Source organism: Nannobrachium achirus, assembly GCF_963921795.1.
Source record: "Nannobrachium achirus genome assembly, chromosome: 13".
In the NCBI taxonomy this organism is placed as follows: Eukaryota; Metazoa; Chordata; class Actinopteri; order Myctophiformes; family Myctophidae; genus Nannobrachium; species Nannobrachium achirus.
Genome location: NC_137833.1, coordinates 6,065,260 through 6,087,876, shown reverse-complemented (window position 1 = coordinate 6,087,876; position 22,617 = coordinate 6,065,260). Strand labels below are relative to the sequence as shown.

At 43.5% G+C, this 22,617-nt stretch overlaps 1 protein-coding gene across 2 annotated transcripts in view; it reads right to left on the bottom strand.

The window, feature by feature from the left end:
• Window positions 1-1,217: 1,217 nt before the first annotated feature.
• trim8a (tripartite motif containing 8a) overlaps window positions 1,218-22,617 on the bottom strand; it is a 42,696-nt gene continuing 21,296 nt past the window's right edge. For both annotated transcript variants that reach the window (XM_080740152.1, XM_080740153.1), the window contains 5 exons: window positions 11,757-11,990; window positions 8,592-8,623; window positions 7,392-7,507; window positions 5,827-6,116; window positions 1,218-4,290 (listed from right to left, as the gene is read on the bottom strand). In XM_080740152.1, coding sequence (XP_080596278.1) covers window positions 3,826-4,290; window positions 5,827-6,116; window positions 7,392-7,507; window positions 8,592-8,623; window positions 11,757-11,990 — 1,137 coding nt within the window. In that variant the 3' untranslated portion in view covers window positions 1,218-3,825. The remainder of the gene's footprint in view (window positions 4,291-5,826; window positions 6,117-7,391; window positions 7,508-8,591; window positions 8,624-11,756; window positions 11,991-22,617) is intronic.

Here is a 22,617-nt window from a genome sequence, read left to right as displayed (position 1 = left end):
CATCATGGTAACTGTCCTCCGTCACACGCTAGCATGAATCATCATGGTAACTGTCCTCTGTCACACGCTAGCATGAATCATCATGGTAACTGTCCTCTGTCACACGCTAGCATGAATCATCGTGGTAACTGTCCTCTGTCACACGCTAGCATGAATCATCATGGTAACTGTCCTCTGTCACACGCTAGCATGAATCATCATGGTAACTGTCCTCCGTCACACGCTAGCATGAATCATCGTGGTAACTGTCCTCTGTCACACGCTAGCATGAATCATCGTGGTAACTGTCCTCTGTCACACGCTAGCATGAATCATCATGGTAACTGTCCTCTGTCACACGCTAGCATGAATCAGCTTCTGTTGAGCTGCAAATCCTAAAACGGATCTGTAAAGAGCAGATTTGGTACACTCTTATTTCACTCAAAACACATTGATTCGTCAAAAAAATTGCTGATCTACAAGCTCACACCAGACAAAGGTCTGAGAAGAACCAGTGCTGTAAGCCCTGAGACGTTTTCCCCAGGACCCAAACTAGTGAAAACAGCAAATCTACAAGCTCACAACTGAGCTTCTTAAACATTTGTTTTCTCATTTATGGACGATATTTCTTTTATTTATTAATGAAATGACTTACTGCATTTTTTTAAATTCATGAAAATCATAGCTTTTTGGGTTGAAAATGAACGGGGGTGGACAGTGGTGCTGGGGAACCAGAGTTCTAAACCACATGAACTCTGCAGCTCTCTGGAGACGTTCCCTCCCTGAACAATGTCAGACACACAAACAGGAAACACAGAGCTGAGATCTTCCAAGAAGAACAAGAACAAAGTTAAGTTCATAATCTTTTAGGCACTGAAAAGTCTCTGGAATTCCGTACCGACCGATGAGGCTCTTGGATAATATGGACGATATGTTTTTTTATTTGTACGTTTTCCCTTCTTCACGTTGCATCTGCATGTAACGCGTTTTTAAGACTGCATAATATTAGTATTCACATTTCCAGTCAAATTAAAACAGACGGTAAGAAAAATAGATTCTCATGTGTAATGCAAAAAAAAAAGAGTCCTGATTTGAGCCCACTGTCTGGAGGACCACCATAGTGTTATAGACCAGTGGTTCTCAACCTTTTCAGGCCGCGACCCCCAAAATAATCATATTTGAACTGGGGACCCCCCCCCCCCCACCCTGACGAGCACTAAGAGTTGAGGCATTACATTATGGTATAACACGGTTCTATTGTGAAAATAGCAGATCTACATGCTCACAACGCCTCGCAACTATTTTCACAATTTCTACCTCTATAATATTTGGCCAATTTGACCAATGTTTAATTTGTCACATTAAGTTAATCATCTGGGGACCCCCTAAAATAATTTGGGGAGCCCCCTGGGGGTCCCGACCCACAGGTTGAGAACCACTGTCCTAGACCACTGGTGTCCCGTTGCCCACCCAGTGGCGACACGGTGGAACAATAATAAATGCATTTTATAGTCAGAACAACCACACACTACTTTACCCTCATTGTCATAACATGGACAATCATGATGCAAGGAACCAAAGTGCCCCCCCCCCCCATAAATAGGGACAAAGTAAACATTAAAAAATCACACCCAATGTGAAGTGAGCGGTGGTCGTGCTTGCATAACGTCTTCAATTGGTAATTGGTGATGTAATACAGGCTACACACACCGCTGAGGAAAAGTGGCTACAGACACACGCACAGCCACTCTTAGGAGCGGTTTACCACCGCTCAAGAATAACGTGGTCTCAGCGGGCGAGAGCTGGAAAATGAACGAGGGACAGAAAATGAGGAGAAAGGCGTTGAAAAGAGGACAAATCTTTCAGTTGCACAGAAAAAGGGAAAAGAACACGAGAGAGAGAGGGGGGAACAGGACCCGCCGGCCCTAATGCTTTAACATGACACGCTGTGAGCCTTGGGCCCTAAGGCCCTAATGCTTTAACATGACACGCTGTGAGCCTTGGGCCCTAAGGCCCTAATGCTTTAACATGACACGCTGTGAGCCTTGGGCCCTAAGGCCCTAATGCTTTAACATGACACGCTGTGAGCCTTGGGCCCTAAGGCCCTAATGCTTTAACATGACACGCTGTGAGCCTTGGGCCCTAAGGCCCTAATGCTTTAACATGACACGCTGTGAGCCTTGGGCCCTAAGGCCCTAATGCTTTAACATGACACGCTGTGAGCCTTGGGCCCTAAGGCCCTAATGCTTTAACATGACACGCTGTGAGCCTTGGGCCCTAAGGCCCTAATGCTTTAACATGACACGCTGTGAGCCTTGGGCCCTAAGGCCCTAATGCTTTAACATGACACGCTGTGAGCCTTGTGGATCCACTATTATTTTGGCAAACTATGGGGCTTTTAAGTCTGACATCATTTTGTAGGCAGAGGAGAACTTTTGGGGCCAAAAGGCCCCAGCGCCCATGAATCTTTTCACTATTTTTACTACCGGTATTTACTAATTTGTCTTCTCTTTCTTGTTGACAGGAAAGTGGTAGAATTATACTTTAGTGGTTATTTTTGTCTCGGATCTGTTGAAATAGCGAGGGACACATATTGACAATAAATCTGCTTGGAGGTCTGACTACAAAATGATGTCATGGCTTAAAAACCCCGAGCAGTGAAGTCTGACGTCATTTACACATCCTACCTGGTTCTCATTATTTCCCCCCCATTCTGAATTCTCATAGACTTTTTTCATATCGCGTCATATAAGAACTGTGTTCCAAACATAAACAAATGATCTCTGCGGTTTGACTCGTATTGATATGAAGAATCAACTGATGGTGAGAAAGCCCTAATGTTACTGTTGCCGAATTATTTACATTTTCGCTAGAAACAGGCTTTTATCAAATATGAGTGACTGACTATCATAAACCACACAGAGCCACCTCCCCGACAATATTGCGCAAACCGTTTGTTTATTTTTGGACCACAATGCTTATAGGAGACGATTTTAAGATGACTCAATGTTATTCTCCATAGAGAAATGACTTCCATGAACTAACCGGGGGATGAGCGAGTCACGACGTCATGACTTCACTGCTCTAGAATACTTGATGCTTGTGAGGTGTTAAAACACTTAAAGATGTTTTTTTTACAACAAGGGTTCATATTTTAGATTGTAATTACAGAAAAGAAAAGATGAGAGTTAAAATGTTTCCATTTACTGCTTTCTATTGGTTTAGTGATTTTAATGATATGTACTGTATGTATTTTTAGACATAATAAGCCAGGGGTAGAGAAACCGTTATTAGAGCACGAAGGGTTCCCGAAGGGTTCCCGAAGGGTTCCCAGTTCGAATCCGGGCTCCCCCTGAGTTAATGTCGAAGGGTCCTTGGGCAAGACTCTGAACCCCACATTGCTCCCGGTGATCAGGTTGGTGCCTTGCATTGTTTCCTCCACCACCGGTGTATGCATATGTGCGTGAATGGGTGAATGTAATGCACAATCTCTGTAAAGCGCTTTGGATAAAAGCGCTATATAAATGCACCATTTACCATTTACAGCAACACTACCAGCCCCCATAAGTCACATCTGCCCGTGACAGATTGCGGTGCATGTTGGGAATGGGCTTATTGTGTCTAAAAAGACGTTGTTTAGCCACTTGTATGCATGCCCCCACCCACTGAAGTAATTCAAATGGCTAAAACGATAGAAAGCAGTAAATGAAAACATGTTAACACTCATCTTTTCTTTTCTCTAATTACAATCTAAAATATGAACCCTTGTTGTAAAAAAAAAAAAAAAAAAAAGTTGTCCTTTAAGCCAAGCTTGCGGTTTTATTTTTAGAGAAAATTGGTGTGTGGTTAACTGGTTACAAAGTGCTTGGTTGAAGCCTGGCCGTAGAGGCGGTAGAAGTCCTGGGGGTGTCTGGGGGTCTGCGGGGGCGGCTCCAGCCACTCCCTCATGCCCAGCGGGGGGTGGGGGGGGTACTCCTGAGAGCCCACCCCCCAGGGGAAGGCCTCGGACAGCGGGTACGGTGGTGCGGGGGGGCGCGGGCCGCCGCGCGGCGGTCCTGTGGCGGGGGAGGCCCTGGAGGAGCAGTAGCAGTTGTCCAGAGAACACACCAGGATCTTCCTCCCGCCGCCGTACTGCGAGGAGGGTCCGCCGCCGCCGCCGCTGGGGGGGTAGGGGTGCGTTGGGGGCGGGGGGAACAGGGGGGAACCTGAGTGGTGGTGATGATGGCTGCTAGAGCCGGAGCCCAGGCCTGCAGCCACACGCTGCTGCTGCTGCTGCTGCTGGGCTGAGCTGTCCAAGATGTGGTGAGGGACCTGGAGGTAGGGGTGGGCGATATGGAAAAACACAATGTAGTGGGAGAAATATGTGAAAAAGGTGTTCACTTCCGGCAGAAAGCGTGAAAATTTGCACCTAGGGGTATTTTTGTGCGCTGAATTAAAAAATTGACGGTCCCAAGCACTTTTCTCAAATTCACTTTTCTCTAATTCACTTACCATAGGGTTAGGAAAAAAAGACCCCCCAAAAATCTTCTTTAAGTAGCATGTGAGGGGTCTATCTAGGGGGTTTTCATGATTCTGAATCCATTCCAAGCATTTGTTTTGCACAAAAACATTCCTTGGGCAAGAAATGGACCCCACAAAACTATGGTTTAGTGATGAGTCATCACTTTTCACAGTTGTGTAGGGTCCATTTCTTGCCCAAGGAATGTTTTTCGTGCAAAACAAATGCTTGCAATGGATACAGAATCATGACAACCCCCTAGATAGACCCCTCACATGCTAGTTAAAGAAGATTTTTTGGGGGGTCTTTTTCCCCTAGTATGGTAAGTGAATTAGAGCCACCAGATCCCATGGGAAAAGCGCTTGGGACCGTCAATTTTTGAATTCGGCGCGCAAAAATACCCCTAAGTGCAAATTTTCACGCTTTCTGCCGGAAGTGAACACATTAGCCTATTTTTGTTACATATTTCTTCCACTTTCCCAAGCTGTATCACGATACACAATCTTATCACGATTATTTTTCATGTATGGTTATTTTTCTTTTTTTTATGCCTTTATTGATAGGACGGTAGACTGACAGGACATGGGGGGAGAGATGGGGAGTGACATGTGGCAACGGTCGTCCGGATCGGGAATCGAACCGGCGACTGCGATGCCTAAGTGGTATGTATGCACCCAGACCAGTAGGCCAGTGGGCGCCCCCCATGTATGGTTAATTTTCTTTTTTTTTGTATGCCTTTATTGATAGGACGGTAGACTGACAGGAAATGGGGGGAGAGATGGGGAGTGACATGTGGCAGCGGTCGTCCGGATCGGGACTCGAACCGGCGACTGCGATGCCTAAGTGGTATGCACCCAGACCAGTAGGCCAGCGGGCGCCCCATGTATGGTTATTCTTCAAGTTACTTAACAGTACAACCACCTACGGTACAAGGTAACTAAAACTAAAAGAAAAAGTAGTAACAGACCATTTAGACCAGCGGTCCTCAAAGTGGGGTCCAGGGACTCTCTGGGTTCCTTTTGGGGGGTCTAAATTGACCCTTACAAGTCTGTAACTCTGACAGTATACGAATAAAACCAAATGGACCCTTACGGGTCCATTCGGTTTCATTTGTATACTGTTAGTTAAGGGGAGACCATGACATTGTAAAGTTTGAGAACTACTGATTTAGACCAAAATGAAGGTTTAAATTGAATTCTGCAATTAATCTCTGTATTAACAATTCAACAGGATTTTCTTATAAGACTCTCCCTCATCGTATCACGATACATACGATATCTCTGAAAAGGCATATGGTGGAGACATAGTATGGTCTCAACGATATTTATCACCATATCGCCCACCCATACCTGGTGTGAGAGACCCTCGGAGGGGTACAGGGAGGAGGAGCCGAGACCCTCGGAGGGGTACAGGGAGGAGGAGCCGAGGCGCTGCTGGTCTCCTAAGAAGGGTCGTTTTCCAGCGGAGCCACCGTGGAGGTCCTGGGACGCCGCCGAGGTCCCCGGGTGGTGGGTGGTCTCGGCGAACGCCACGCCGTGTTTTCTCTTCTCGGGTTCCGGAGCGGCGGTGTGGTCCCCCGAGCCGGAACCAACGCTCTGCGACGGCACGATCTGGAGGACCGAGGAATCCCTGAGTGGTTCTGATGAGGAAGCAGAGAGGATGGGTTCAGTGATTGATTGTTTTTATTTCGCCATTGTGCTACCTATAGTCAGTGTTGGGCGGTAACTTATTACTTAGTATTACCTTTTCCCTAGTAGTGCATTACAGTGGTCCTCAACCTTTTCAGGCCGCGACCCCCAAAGTAATCATATTTTAACTGGGGACCCCCCCACCCTGACGAGCACTAAGAGTTGAGGCATTACATTTTGTATATCACGGTTCTATTGTGAAAATAGCAGATCTACATGCTCGCAACACAAAGGCGTTGTGAGCATGTAGATCGGCTATTTTTACAATTTCTGCCTGTAATATTTGACAATTTGCCCAATGTTTAATTTGTCATTTTAGAGGTATTAAAAAGTCCTTAAATTGTCACTTTAGAAATGTGCAGATACCCTCGATACACCTAAAACTTTATGTTGGTTTGTTTACTGTTGAGTGAGAAAACCATGTTGCACATTAAGATAATTCATCTGGGGACCCACAGGTTTAGAACCACTTGTGTAAGTTATTACAACTGCCAAAACAGTAGTTCAGTTCTAAAAGGAGCTGCATACACAGGTCATATTAACAGTTTTACTGCCAGCCCATTTCAGTGTTTTTACGACCACAAGAAAACGCTGTTTACACATCTATCCGTTCTGTCCATTCTTTTCAGTACCCTGGGTGACGCTAAATTCCACCATAGTTACACTCATACAACCATGCTAACAAAATGAGCAAATAGCTACTTTTGCGTCGGGCGCTTCACGCACACGCTCCGTGCGTTCGGAACCGGGTTGCCACCAGCTGCTCAGATCTTTTTTCGGAATGAAAATCCGACTTACGGGTGAGGAGGAAAGTGTGTTTTATGTATAATGCATTCTAACCAGAATCAAAACAAAGCAGACCCAGAATGGATCGTGCACTTCCGCGTTTTCGTTCAGTCACATGATCTGCCACTGGAGGCAAGGCAAGTGTTTCGTATGAAACACCTGTTTGTTAAATCGGCAAAAATAATATATTTTGAGTTGTTTTATAACAAAAATAGCCTATTCTCGTCAACCTTCGTCTGTGGGTTGGTTGCCTAATTAATAATTCTCGTCAATCTACCTCTGTGGCTTTGAAAGAGTTCATTTGTACATGACTTATAAGTAATGTGGTAATATTATGAGTTACACTTCGTGAGCAACTTGCTATAATACTCAGTGCATTTCAGTGCATGTTAAATGCACCTAACCGGCCAACAGACACAGTTTCCTGGTTGGTCTCTCACCCTCCAGCGCTCTGCGCAGGCTCTGCTCTCTCTTGGTGAGCTCAGACAGCAGGAGATGGGAGTTCAGACGACCCACTTTGTGGGGAGGGAGCGAACTGCCCAGGTACGACTTTGACCTGAGAGAACACACACACACGTTAAGACGTGTTAGGCCGCCACATGCCGCCAACAACAGATCTCGTACACAGAGTATAGATTAGGTTTTACAGAAATGATAATAATAATACATCAGACTTATATAGCGCTTTCTAAGGGTAACCGGTCACTTCGCCAAAAATCCAACTCGCCAAATTGTCCACGCTCATTGGGCGGGCTTGTCAATGCTCCTGGATTCGCCAGGATGATTGGCAATTACATCTACTATGTTAAATATTTCCTGGGGGAGGACCCCCAGATGAGAAGTCATTATTAAGGATGTCTTACTTTGCTTCAGTCATCAAATTTGTACACCTACATTGGCATTTAAAGGCTGAAATTATACCCATGCTAGTAAAGCAAGCCTGATAAACGTATCAAACATGCACAAAATTCAACAGAACACAGGAAAATATATCTGTTAAGAAGTTTTGGGGGGAGGACCACCAGACCCCTGTTGGGGAGTTCCCCGCACCCCCTAAAAAATAAATCTCCGGGATTCTCCTGGACTGACAGTCCAATGTTGACAACCCTGCTCATTGGCGAGGTGTCCTAGCAAGATGATTTGGCGAGTTGGATTTTTGGCGAAGTGACTGGTATTCTTTCTAAGCACCAAAGTGGCGCTACAAAACAAATACAAAGTAAGCTTGCCCGTTCGAACATATGTGCTCCGAATTATGTGCAACGTTTGGGTTATGGGGTGTGTACAGTATAAGAGGGATTGAACATAGGAGTCTCAGGAGTAATGTTGAGAATGTCAGTCATCTCCAAATTTGGGCATTGTTTCAGCATGCGGCTGTTACCATGGCGGGGACGCATGCGCAGTACAGGCGGCGGTATCAGTGATGTCAATTTATCTCCAAATTTGGGCACTGTTTAGTATCAGTGATGTCATGTGGGTAAATCAGACAGACATTGGACGGACAGACAGACATTCGGTAAATTAATAGTTAGAGATAAACAACTTCATTAGGAGAGAAGAAAAGAAAAGTACAAAACATTTGGCGGTGTCAGGCAGAGAAAGCAAGTCTAAAAACCTGGGTTTTGAGGGCATAAAATGCTTACCTGTCCATTAAGAGCTGGTAGGGCTTGGTGTTCTGAAAGAGACGATCACACATGAGCACATTAAAACCCATTCAAAACGGGTACACATTATTGTGTATTATTATTTTATGCTTTAACTACTGAAAAATAGCAGATATACAAGCTCACACGACTTTTTCAAAAATAGCAGATCTACAAGCTTGCAGCGCGGCACTCGGTGCCGCGCTGTGAGCTTGTATATCTGCTATTTTTCAATAGCTAAAGCATTCAATAATTCTAGGCCTAAATGGGTTAACCCGAGGCTGACTCCACAAATGACCTCAAAATCACTAGTTCTCACACTGTCAAGATTTTCCAAAAATTATCAAACATAGCAGATGTACAAGCTTGCGCTTGTATATCTGCTATTTTTGAATTGTCAACGCGAAAATCTACAGTGACACAGATGCTTTCGCAGTTTTAATGGGTTAGAGGAGAGCTTCTCAACCAGTGGTCCGGGGACCACCGGTGGTCCTTGAGGGGGTTCCAGGTGGTCCCCCAGCTAAATGATGGAGAGTTGGATCCTTATAGATCTTTAACTCTCAGTTAATTTATTGTTAAACATCTGCATTACTACATTTACAAGAAGTCTACTAGACCAGTGGTTCCCAAACCTTTTTGTCTCAGGGCACCCAAATATTTTTTTAATCCGAGGCACCCCATACATTATAATTTTCACTCCCAGCACCTTATCTTTATAGCATATCGTCGTTGTCGGGTGGAAACCTCGTATGTCCAAAACCGTTCGTTTTGTATTTATCATCTATAAAATGTACCTGTGTGCTTGTAGATCTGCTGTTTTCACTAGTTTTGTGCGACGGTCTTGTATGATGAAGCAGGGCAAAAGACGAAGATTTGAAACTTGGAGATACAAGGTTTCTGCCCCGACAGTGGCGATATTTTAGTGATTATGATGCGAGGAAAACGTTGAGATAATCTTTTCAAGTGTCCAAATAAATTCCAAATATAATCAAATTATCTCACGGCATGCCCCTGGACTACTGTCGCGGCACCCCAGGGTGCCCCGTCACCCACTTTGAAAACCCCTGTATTAGAGAATGTAGAAGAAAAAAAAATCTGTTATCCTAAACACATCAATACAGCATGGAATTGTAGACAAAATATTATCCAACGGCAACAAAACATTCTAGGTTTTGTGTCCGAGAGGCTAAAAGTCCTCAAACGGTGGTTCCGTGGCCCAAATGCAGAATAAATAATGGACCTCGATGTGAAAAAGGTTGAAACCCACTGGGTTAGATTAGGACAGGGGTTTTCAAAGCGAGTGACGGGGCACCCTGGGGTGCCGCAACGGCAGTCCAGTGGTGCCACGAGATCATTTGATAATATTTGGAATTTATTTGGACACTTGAAAAAAATATTTAGCGCCATTTTAAACTTGAAATACAACTTTATTTTCAGTCAGTTCTAACCAAAATGGCTATTATCTCAACGTTTTCCTCGCAACATAATCACTGTCGGGCAGAAACCTTGTATCTCCAAGTTTCAAATGTGAACGTCTTTTGGTAAAGCAAGGAAGGCCCTGCTTCATCATACAAAACTGTCGCACAAAACTAGTGAAAACAGCAGATCTACAAGCACAAAACGCCTTGCATATAGATGATAAATACAAAACTGTTTTGGACATACAGTACAAGGTTTCCACCCGACAACGACGATATGCTATAAATATAAGGTGCTGGGAGTGAAAATTATATTAATATAAAAAAAAAAGAAAATTATGGGGTGCCCTGAGACAAAAAAGTTTGGGAACCCCTGGATCAGAGGAGAGCTTCCGTCTGAAATGCCTTGAGACAAAACGCTGCGTTTACAGTACAGTACAGTACAGTACAGTACATACAGTACAGTACAGTACAGTACATACAGTACAGTACAGTACAGTACAGTACAGTACAGTACATACAGTACATACAGTACAGTACAGTACAGACAGTACAGTACAGTACAGTACAGTACAGTACAGTACAGTACGTACAGTACGTACAGTACAGTACAGTACAGTACAGTACAGTACATACAGTACAGTACATACAGTACAGTACAGTACAGTACATACAGTACAGTACAGTACAGTACAGTACAGTACATACAGTACATACAGTACAGTACAGTACAGACAGTACAGTACAGTACAGTACAGTACATACAGTACAGTACAGTACAGTACAGTACAGTACAGTACATACAGTAGCAGCCGTTAAAAGCGCTCATGTGAAGCCTGCATGTTTCTTTTCCCCCGCGGACAGACGGTCCCTTGATCATGCGTCTGGTAACCGCTTTATAGCGTATAGGGCTTAACAAGCACATAAATCCCATGTACTGTATGACTGGTGTGCCCCAGGGGTCTAAACTAGGGCCTCCTCCTTTTTTCCCCCTGCATAAAAATATATCTTTACTGCCCGGGACGGCCCGGGAGTAAAGAAAGAGAGATTGTACGAGGGCTATTTTTACCGGGAAAATGGCCAAAGTACAATCTCACAACGTGTTGCAACGCTGGATAGGATCTATAGCGGCTGTTGTGGAATGACATAACATTAACGTCAATAGAATTCTCCTTTAATTTGGGAATCCTTGAAAATGAAAAAGTTTGCGAACCACTGGCCCCAAGCATGAACTGGCTTAAACGCACGCACACGCAAACACACATAAGCATATTGTCACTGTCAGGCAGAAATCTCGTTTCAAAAGCGTACATGTTTTTAGTACGGTAAAAAGCCCCGCTTCATCACACAAGACTGTCACGCAAAACTAGTGAAAATAGCCGATCTGCACAACGCCTCGTGGCGCGAGGACACAGAGGGTTCCCAGTTCGATCCCGGGCTCCCCCAGAGTTAGTATCGAAGAGTCCTTGAGCAAGACTCTGAACCCCTAGTTGCTCCTGGTGAGCAGGTTGGTGCCTTGCATGGTTTCCTCTGCCATCGGTGTATGAATGTGTGTGAGAATGGGTGAATGGAATTAATGTGTGTGTGAATGGGTGAATGTAATGTATGTGTGTGTGAATGGATGAATGTAATGAATGTTTGTGTGACTGTGAACTGTAAATGGGTGAATGAAATGCAAATTCTATGTAAAGCGCCTTGGATAAAGGCGCTATATAAATGCACCATTTACCATTCACCATGTACGTACCTTCATGAAGTTGATGTCCTCGGCTCGTTGGCAGAACGTCTGCGCCGAGCCCAGCAGCCTATCGGCTTCCTGCTGCCGCTCCCGCAGCCCCAGGGCCTGCTGTGATTGGCCGTGGCGGTACGCTCCGTGCACGCTGTCCAGCAGCCGCATGCTCTCCTTCAGGTCCTCATCCAGCAGCGCCGCCATGCGGCGGTACTGAGCCCTGACACGCTCCTTCAGCTGGCCCACTGCGTCCTTAACGGGTAAACATTATAGTGTATTATTATGTTATGCTTTAACTATACACTTACTATACATTGTACTATAAGGGAAAAATCACTCCCAAAAATATGCTGTAAGTGGGATGTTAGGGGTCTAGGTGTTTTTAATTATTCTGAATCCATTGCAAGCATTTGTTTTGCACAAAAAAAATTCTTTGGGCCAAAAATGGACCCCATACACCTTGAGAAAAGTGACGACTCATCACTAAAACATAGTTTTTGTGCGTCTGATTTTGGCCCAATGAATGTTTTTCGTGCAAAACAAATGCTTGCAATGGATTCAGAATAATTAAAAACACCTAGTTAGAACCCTAACATGCTACTTAAAGCATATTTTTGGGAATGATTTTTTTCCCTTATAGTACAGTGTATAGTAAGTGAATGAGACCCAGAATTACCCTAGCTGTCAAACATTTTGCTAGGGATGTTGAATTTCAATCTTTGTTAGATATGTTACTAGACACCTTTACGAACACATTGGTGAAGAAATTGTTTGGTAAGGAATTTATTCCCAGGGTTTTATTAAAATTCCCTGACTATCAGTGGTTCTCAAACCTTTTCACGTGAAGGACCCCCAAACTGATATTTATTTGGCCACAGACCCCCATCTCAAAATATTTAGTCCCAGGGACCACCCAGAAGCAAAATTTTAGTTACAAATGTTCGCTTTGAAAATACATATGTTCAAAGATTTGCACACATTTTCACGTGTTTTTCAAAAATAGCAGATCTACAAGCTCGCAGCGCGGCACTCGGTGCCGCGCTGTGAGCTTGTATATCTGCTATTTTTCACTGGTTAAAGCATTCAATAATTCTAGGCCTAAATGGGTTAATACACACACACACACCAATTATACTGAGCCCTGACCCGCTCCTTTAGCTGCCCCACACCGCATCCTGAATACACACACAACCAGTGGTGTAAAGCAGTGGTTCTCAAACGTTTGGTCGCAGTACCCCCTTACAACGAGGTGCTGGGCCCCTGATTCAGCCCGGGAAAAGGAGCTGGAGAGGCCCTCAATGCGCGCAGCCAATGGCCGCGCTCCAGATTCTTTCGCCTTCCGGACGTGCCGTGAGGCCCCAAATACCAATGAGCAATTTTAGGTCTCATTGTTTTTCTGGTATAAAGACTGTCCCAGCGCGGCTGACAGCTAGTCATTGCATTTTTTCTCATTTTCATTTTTTCATTTCATTTGAAAGCTGGGGATCATAGCTACAAAATGATATATTGGTTGTGGAGATTGACCCAACAGTTTTGAAGATATGGCTTATAGAATGATGCCATGCTGAAATGAAAACTTTTGAGATATTCAAGTTCTAAATAAATGTCTAACCTGCAAATGACCTGACGATCTCTCACATTAATTAAAAAAAGTCTTATTTACATGCAGAGTTAAGCTCTGGCGTTTAAGTGAAATGTAGCCTAGATATTTTGAGATTTTAATTTTAGAAAAAAAAAAGAAAAAAAAAATCATATTAGCAGTAGTGAAAAACCCTGCCTTCCGAAATGACTGCCCCTCAGTCACCCTGAGTCACTAATGATGTTGTATATAGACCATCTAGGAGTAGTCAAGGAAGCTAGGGAGTAGTGGGCCAGAGGATGGCTCTGTGGGCTGCTGCTACTCAGTGCTATAGAGAGAGATCTCTGTCTATAACGCTGCTGCTGCTACTCAAAGATTGGCCATTTCAGATCATAAAAGGCAAGCCAGTGGGCCAATTACATTATATTACTTTTAGTTATATTTACTTTGTGGGCTGGCCATTTTCTTTGATGGCCGGCCTGGACCGGCCGGGAATGGACCGGCCGTTCGGGAGTTGTCCCGCTTTTCCCAATGGCCAGCCCTTATACTGATTTCTGAAACCAAGTACCCCCTGATAAGTCAATAACGACAAACTTCTTCTGGGTATTAATATATTTTACTCAGTATAACGACAGGCAAAATAACAACACTGTGGCCACTGCCAAACACTATAGACTGACTAGGGATTATGGGAAAAGCCCGCTCATAGCGCAATACCAGCTGGGTACTGTAGTACCGTATACACTCACTCAGTACCATAATAGGCATAATGGTGTGCAATACAAAAAACATAACGTTTACAATCTCCCACTCTTTTTTTCTTTTTTTGTTAACAGAAAAGTCAAAGTCTATAATTAGAGGCATGAAAAAGTAAGAACAAGATGACCAACAAAAATAACTTCTGTCCTGAAAAAAATACTACAATTCAAACTGAATAGTCTCTATTCCAGTTTCCATACTCCAACACTGAGTGCCTTCAGGAGCTGAAGAGCGGATGCACCTCGTTTTGTCAAACAATCGGACAGCTGTTCTCCTGTAGGTACCCATAGTATCTGTTGGATTCTTCGGCTCTCGAGAAGTTCCTTGATACCACTTATTTCAAGACGAAGCCTTTTCTCTGTGACTGACTTAGTAGACTTGATGGCATCAGCAAGGGAGTGGTTGTCAGTGACACACAATATTGGTAAGGCATGCTGTGTTACATTTCCTGTGGTAAGTTCTGCATACAGATCAGACAGAGAAATTGCACTGTCAACAGCATCTGCAAGGGCAAGTGTTTCTCCAGCTAGTGTGCTTCGGACGACTCTCCTGATCTTTTTTGATTGCCAATAGACAGGTGAGAATCTTCCTTCCTCACCCATCAGCACAATGAGATGTCCCCCTTGAGTGCCACCATCTGGAAGGTTTCCTAGTGAGGCATCGCAGAACACCACAAGCTTTAGAGAACTGTCTTTTCCCAGGTTCTGAAACTTAAGTGTCACTTTCTCAGATTTTAACTTTCTCACCACCTTATTTGTGTCATGTAGAGTCTGCACAGTAGCATGTTTTATGTCGGCTGCAAGGACACACGTATCAAACATAATATCAGGTCTACTTTGTCTAGCAACCCACAGCAGTTGACCTATTTTTGATCTCAGGTCATCAATTTCACTTTCAGTGAGAGGAGCATCCCGTCTCACGGCACGGGAAGTGTCCACATGAATTGGCTGGAGATTCTGTATGTAATTGTCTTGATGCATACATGTTATTCCATTTTCAGTGACATACTCCATGCCTACATAGCGAAAGCTGTCATGTTCTTCTCTACCCACTTGAAAGGCAGACTGCAGGCGGGGGATTACTGTTTTTTCAAAGGTGTGTGAACCACCCCAGATGAAATCATCAACATGACTAGCAAGCACCCCACACACTTTACAATCTTCATCCAACCAATAAAAAATGGCAGGGTCAACTTGTGACATTTTTCCTCCTGTTTGCAACATTGTTTCTTTAACTCTATTGTACCAGTACAGTGAGGCGTCATTCAGTCCATAAACACATTTATTCAGCTTCCACAGAGTTCCCTCAGTTTTAGCTTCAGGTGGTGGACGGACATAGATGTCTCGGGATAACTCATTTCCTTGAAGAAATGCTGACTTAATGTCCATAGAGTGAGGTGTCCATCGGTTTTGACATATCACTGACATGAGTAGTCTAAGAGACTCTGAGGCACATGTTGGCGAGTCTTTAGGGAGATCTTTTGTGTTTAGCTCTTCAAATCCTCTCGCCACTAGCCTTGCTTTTGGAACTATGCCGTCTGGTGTGTCTTTGAGTGTGCACACCCATCTTGTAGAAATACATTTTTGTCCCATGTTTTTTACTTCATCGAACACTCCATGTTTCTCCCAGTTACTGATTTCAGTGAGTTTGGCTGATTCAAAAGACACATCCTTTGTAACAAGTACATCATCTTGCTGTCTGTCAGATGGCTGTGGTTCAATCTGCAGTGTGTCAACCTGTGAAAGGTCAGCTGACCTTGTTGTGCCAGTGAGGCTAACTGGCTCAGTGTACTCCAGGTTGTACCAGTTCTTATTCTTTCCAGTTGCCTTTCCTGCTCGACCTAGCACTTTTGCTGTGTGTGAAATTCCGGTGTCTCTTTCCACATACTTAATGCATTGTCCAGCCTTCAGGTTCAAACTACAGTCTGTTCTTATAATAGAAGGTTGCAGGTTAGATGGATCATTGGCATGATCATTGTTGTCTCTGTCATTATTAGAGCCCCCTGCAGCATTCTCTGTGTCATGCACACTGTCTTCATCACTAGACACAGTATCGGGGGGTAGATCTACAACATTGTCCATGTCACATTCTGCTGCATTATGTTCTGTCTGACTTTCTTGGCCGTCGCCAGACTTGTCGGTGTAGTGATCTTTGGCCTTGCGTAGTCTGCAGTGATGCACCCTGACATAGGTGCCTCCATGTCTAACAAATATGACCACGCCGTCCTGTCCAATGACCACCCCAGGGCCTTTCCATTCATTGCAGTCCATTCTTTTATAGTACACCTTATCTCCAGTTTCATAGTGTTCATCTGTGGGGCGAAGCTGTGTGCGCAGAGCTCTCCTGATTCTCTCAGAGCACTCTGCCTCAGTAAACGCTGTCCTTGCTTGATGCAATGCTGAAATGTGCTGTCCTACCCATTTACTCATGGTAGTGCCCTCCAGGGCAGGTGGTTTATCAACCAGCACAGAAGGTAGGTTCGGATTTTGCCCAAATACTAGCTGGTATGGACTAAATCCATGTACATTGTGCATTGTATTCTTTGCCATCAGGGCCCAGTCTAGGGCTGTTTTCCAGTCACATCTACTGCTTTTCTTCACCTTTAACAATATCTCTGTAAGGGTCTTGTTATGCCTTTCACAGAGCCCATTACTCCATGGACTGAAGGCAGCAGTGGTTTTGAATTCAATATTAAAGTTCTCTGCCATGTCTCTCATTTCCTCATTATTGAATTCGCCCCCATTGTCACAAAAAATCTTTGATGGGGCCCCATGAACACTGACCCAGGAATGCATAAAGTGCTTCACAATTTCACTGGATTTCTTTGTGGTCACAATGCTACCAGCACTGAACCTGGTGAAGTGATCGATCATGTGGAGGTACCAGACATTTGGTTCTAGCTCATGCAGATCTAATGCCACAGTCTCATTGTATTTTGAAGCCATTGGTAGACCAACTGATGGCTTTGGCTTGGGTTTGTTGTACTTGAGACATATTTCACAACTGCTTACGATGTCCTTCAGAATAGCAATACTCTCTTCATCATTACTTCCAGCACTAGTCAGTAACTTCTTAAGTTTATCAACTGAAGCATGTCCAAACTGCTTGTGTAGTTTCACTAAGGCTTTGTGTTTTTCATCTTTACTCATGTTATCTGTTATGGCCAGAACCTCATCAGCTTGGGGTTCATTCTCACAAGTGGCTGTGCAATCTTTGTCCACTATGCTGACACAGTAATGTCCTGAGGATGTAATCTCAAGGGGCACTGGTTTATGAAACATTGTGGCTTTGTCATTTTCAATGTCAAGCACTGCTTTTGCCCTTTTAAGTGACGTTTTGCTAAGTAGTAAAGGAATGTCCACTGGGACCACCTCAGTCTCTATGTGGCACTTGGTTTGGCCTATTTTTGCTGGGACTTTAACCTTTTTTGTGGAATGTACAACTTGCCCATCACCAAACTTGAAAGCTCTTCTACTCTGTGCATTTTCCATTTTCTTCCTGTCACTCTCTTTCAGTGTATGAATGTAACTGTCCAGCCATTTTTCACCACAGACTGTTCTGGTGCATGCTGTGTCAATTACAGCTGAACCTAAGGCCTCTACCATGAATATTTCAGCATCAGATACTGACTCTTTAGCAAACAATGTAATATTGCACTCTTCAATTTTTTCTGTCTCCTCATTTTCCTCTGTCAGTTTTACATGATCAGCCTTATGTGGGCAGTCTTTCACCCAGTGGAACGTACTTTGACATATTGCACACTTTGTCCTCCGACCATACCTGTCTAGTGGGTTTGAGCCGGTCAATGGCGCCCTCCCTTGGTTGGTTTGGGAACGAGATTTGTTAACGTCTCTCCTTTGATCTACATAGAAAGCAGCCTCTTCTTGACGCACGTGGATCCCTCCGCCGCTGCATGTGGGTGACTCGGTGTTGTCTCCAAAAATCCTTTTTAGAGCAGACTTCATGCTTGCGAATGTGAGCGTTGAACAAGCTGTAAGCGCAAGCTGTTTGTCTTTAACATCAAGATTGGCTGTATCCAACAACTTGAACGCCAAAACAGCGTCAGGGAGAGCCATGTCAAATTTGCGCATTTTGTTGTATCTCTGCTCGAAATTAACGATGTAATCCGCCATGGAAACTTCTTTTTCTCTCCGGATCCTGTCAAAGTCTGTGTATGCGTCATACGCCCGGTCCTTTTCTTCTTTAAGGAATACACCATCCAAAGCATCGAGAAGTGTCTTCATTCCTCCATCCTTGTTCAAATCAGCCGCAGCTATTTCCAAAGCTGTATCTCTAGCTCTTCCCGTCAGTGATAGAGCAACAGCCAACGCTTGTTTCTTCTTATCCAGTTCTGTAACAAGTATCCACATTTCAACTTCATTTTTCCAGCTCTCATAAGACTTCTTTTCTTCAAATGCAGGTGGGACTCTGTAGTTAGCGTTGTGAGACATCCTCTGCTACCATTGATAAGTCAATAACGACAAACTTCTTCTGGGTATTAATATATTTTACTCAGTATAACGACAGGCAAAATAACAACACTGTGGCCAGTGCCAAACACTATAGACTGACTAGGGATTATGGGAAAAGCCCGCTCATAGCGCAATACCAGCTGGGTACTGTAGTACCGTATACACTCACTCAGTACCATAATAGGCATAATGGTGTGCAATACAAAAAACATAACGTTTACACCCCCTTCTCCTGACTACAACATTTTGCTTTAACATTGCTTTCTATTCAATAAAGCTTGTACTAGTCAAGTTATTTATGTAATTTGGTTTAGCAATTTACAGATGAGCAGGTTCACACAAGGTCTGTCAAAGTTTTATCATTAACAGTAAAATAAATATTCACATTTTCAAAGTTTTCTCCTGTACCCCCAGCAGTGCCCCTGCGTACCCCCATTTGAGAAACACTAGGGTAAAGTAACTAAGTACATCTACATTTAATGTTTGTGTTTACCGCCTTATTTCTGTTTTTCCTCTGCGATGCACCGTTCTCAGGGTGTGCATGAAGGGTGTGCGGTGGGACAGACAGACAGACAGACAGACAGACAGACAGAGTAGTCTGCCACACACAGACCATGGTGCATTCATAGATAGATATCATAAACTGATTAAGCCATTTAGGCCTAGAATTATTATGCTTTAACTATTGAAAAATAGCAGATATACAAGCTTGCAGCTTTTTTTTTTGCAATCTTTGAATATCTCTTTTTAAAAGCGAACATTTGTAACTCAAATATTTGCTTCTGGGTGGTCCCTGGAACAACATATTTTGAGATGGAGGTCGGCGGCTAAATGTAATTTTGGGGGTCCTTGACATGAAAAAGTTTGATAACCACTGATTTAGAAGAAGGATTTAGAAGACGTTTATAGAATCGGGTCAAAGATATTCAAAGACTTGCACCAATGTTCATGATTTTTCAAAAAAATAGCAGATCTACAAGCTCGCAGCGCGGCACTCGGTGCCGCGCTGTGAGCTTGTAGATCTGCTATTTTTCAATAGTTAAAGCATGAAATAATGGTTAAAGTGGTTCAAATCTAAGGTGACACAGATTTGCGTTGGGGTCTAAATGGAATAATGGGGAGAGAGAGAGAGAGAGAGAGAGAGAGAGAGAGAGAGAGTGCAGCCCTACTCAGTCCCCCTGGAACCGCAGAAAACATTTCATATCAGCCCATTTGTTTTTGAGAACAGCAGCTGCTCTAGGGTTGAAACGGAGTACTTTCACCCATTTACAAAAGCCAGGCCTCAAAGTGAGTTTTGAGAGAGCTGACACGGCTGAACCTCCCGCACAAAAGCCCTCATCAAGCCATCCTGGAACCCGTGGCACTAGTCTGGAGGCCTTCGTCCATGTAAGATGCACACACAGCACATTCCTCTGTTAATTTACTATTGACACAATGTGACATCAAATGACTCAGCAAGTCAGCAACATAGTATTGAGGCTCCAATGGCCTCTCTTTACTTTAACTTTGTATTCAAGTCAACATCTCCACTGTGCCACCATGGGCACCGATGGCCATCTATCACAACTTGAGTCTACTAATAGAATAGAATAGACAGAATAGAATACACCGTTCCTCCTCGTTCATTACACCCTCCCAGTGAAACTGCCTCTCTGTTTATGTTTATGTTTATTAAAGGATCCCCATTAGAGACTCACAAATGAGCCTCTAGTCTTCCTGGGGTCCTGAATTAGGCAATACAATACAAATATACAATTAAAGTAGAATCAAATAAAAAATATATATATATAAATTAATACAAAAACATATATAATTAACAAATCAAATTACAAACAGTCCAGTCAAATTTAAAAATACACAGATAAAGTTGCATAGTTATATGTTACTTGGTAAGATATTTCCTGATATGTTTTTCGGCAGGGCATTCCAGAGTTCTATTGATCTATATATACCAGTAAGCTTAAGACAATTTGATTTTGGTGCTATTTTTTTCCTGTCAGGTGGGGAGAAGCAGCTGTTGACTCTAAGAGGCCTTTTCCACCAAAAGAACCTTGGTTCAAGAACCAGTGCCGTTCAACTTTCTTGGAACCTTGGTTCGTTCTTGCCAACCTACTTGCGTTTCCACCAGATTGAACCAGATTGAACCAGAGGAACCAAGGATGTTGTGGTTCCCGTTCCGAACCAACTTTTACGGTTCAGAACCAACTCTGGTTCTCGGTGGAAAAGCTCACCTCTGGTTCATCCTATAGGCGGGAGAAAGAACCAGAACCGGTTCTTTGTCGGCCGAAAAGCGCCCCATGTGTGTGAGGGGAAAACTGGGGAATTGCTAAAATGACTGTGGCAGTGAGAGCAGTTAAAGGGCCACTTCACCTCTGGGACAACCCGATCTTATTTTATTGTTGTTTGGGACACGATCAACACGATCCTGAGTTATTTTTTGTGTACTAGTGATGCGTTTTAAACGCATCACTGATGATGCAAAATGCATCACTAGTCATGCTGAAATACTAAAATATCTAAAAACACAGATTGAACACAAAAGATAACAGGATTGTGTTGATCGTGTCTCAAACAACAATAAAATAAGATAGGGTTGTCCCAGAGGTGAAGTGGCTCTTTAAGGTCCCTCAAGTGGACCCACTAATCTCTACTAAACTCAAGCAGTTGTGTAAAGTAACTAATTTCCAATTAACGTCTATGAAAGAAATCAGGCTCTTATCATATGTACCACTTTTGGTGGTAATTTTATGAATATAAATGACATGGCGGAGCATGATCCATTGGGCAGACTCTCCAGCACCTGGTATTTTATCGTTTGGATGAACGATCCTTAGTAAACCTTTTTTGTACATACTTACTTACTGCATAGCAGTTGATAGAAGCTTCCCTATCGCTGTGTTGTTTCAGCATGACCAAGCATAGGTTTTTATTGAGCTGTGAAAAACAGAACTAAGGAGAGCTATATAAAACTTTCCCCTACCAAACCTTTTTTATTTTTAAATGTCACTGCTTCCTCATCTCCCGTTATATGAATCTCCTGAGTACGTTTATTGGGGGTAATTTAATAATAATACGTTTATTGGGGGTCATTTATATATTATATTATATGGTCATTCCGGCCCCTAACAAAGTCCTTTGTGCCAGCAGCCATCAGGCTCCACAACTAAACCTGACGCTCATATGAGAACTTTAGACCTGCAACTCTTTGATGAACTGAGTACAAAGGACCCCAATGGAAACAAGCCACAGGCTTTCTTGGGTTTAAAATCCTCTTAGCAGACCGGTATATTGAACTGTGCTTTCCTGTACTTTTGTTTTGCACACTGCTAATAAAGTATTCAATCAATCAATCAATCAATGTCTGTTCTGTATTTTGGGAATACCAACACCTGCTTGACTCTGACACATGCACTGTACCGGGATGTAGAATTATTACAATGCAACACACACTAATGCATTCTGATTCACCCTTTAAGAGTCTTAATAATGATGAATAGCAGCAGCACTTAGCCTATATCCAAACAAAACAGAGACGTTTCGGCGCGTAGGCCTTCGTCAGTGTCAGTAAACAAACTTCCCTCTTTACGTATTGTCTGAATTCTGCACCCAATATTACCCTGAAACCTCTCCATCCAAACAATCCTTGTGTGAAGCCAACCTTTCCCTTGAAGAGAGACACTGGTTGTCATTCAACTCAATAAGATACTCCTCCACGTCGCTCCAAGGTCACTGGGCTGCCAGGCGGAGCTAGCAGCTCCCTGGAACAAACAATGGAGCTGCAAGACTAGCGCTGGCAAACGTTGTACTGTGAACACATATCAGTGACCACACAATAACAGACCGGACTGCGTGTTTAGAAAATAGAAAATAGAATAGAAAAAAAAATAATTTGGGGGATGAACTACTCCTTTAAGGTTAGGAACAGGGTTAGGTTTTGGCACCGTTTCACTGAGGTTAAGGTTAGGAATAAGGTTAGGTTTAACCGTTCAGGAATAGTTTACTGAGGTTACGTTTAGGAATACCAGGCAGAGACCGTTCTACCGATCCGCTGGGTAGACGTGCGTGCTGA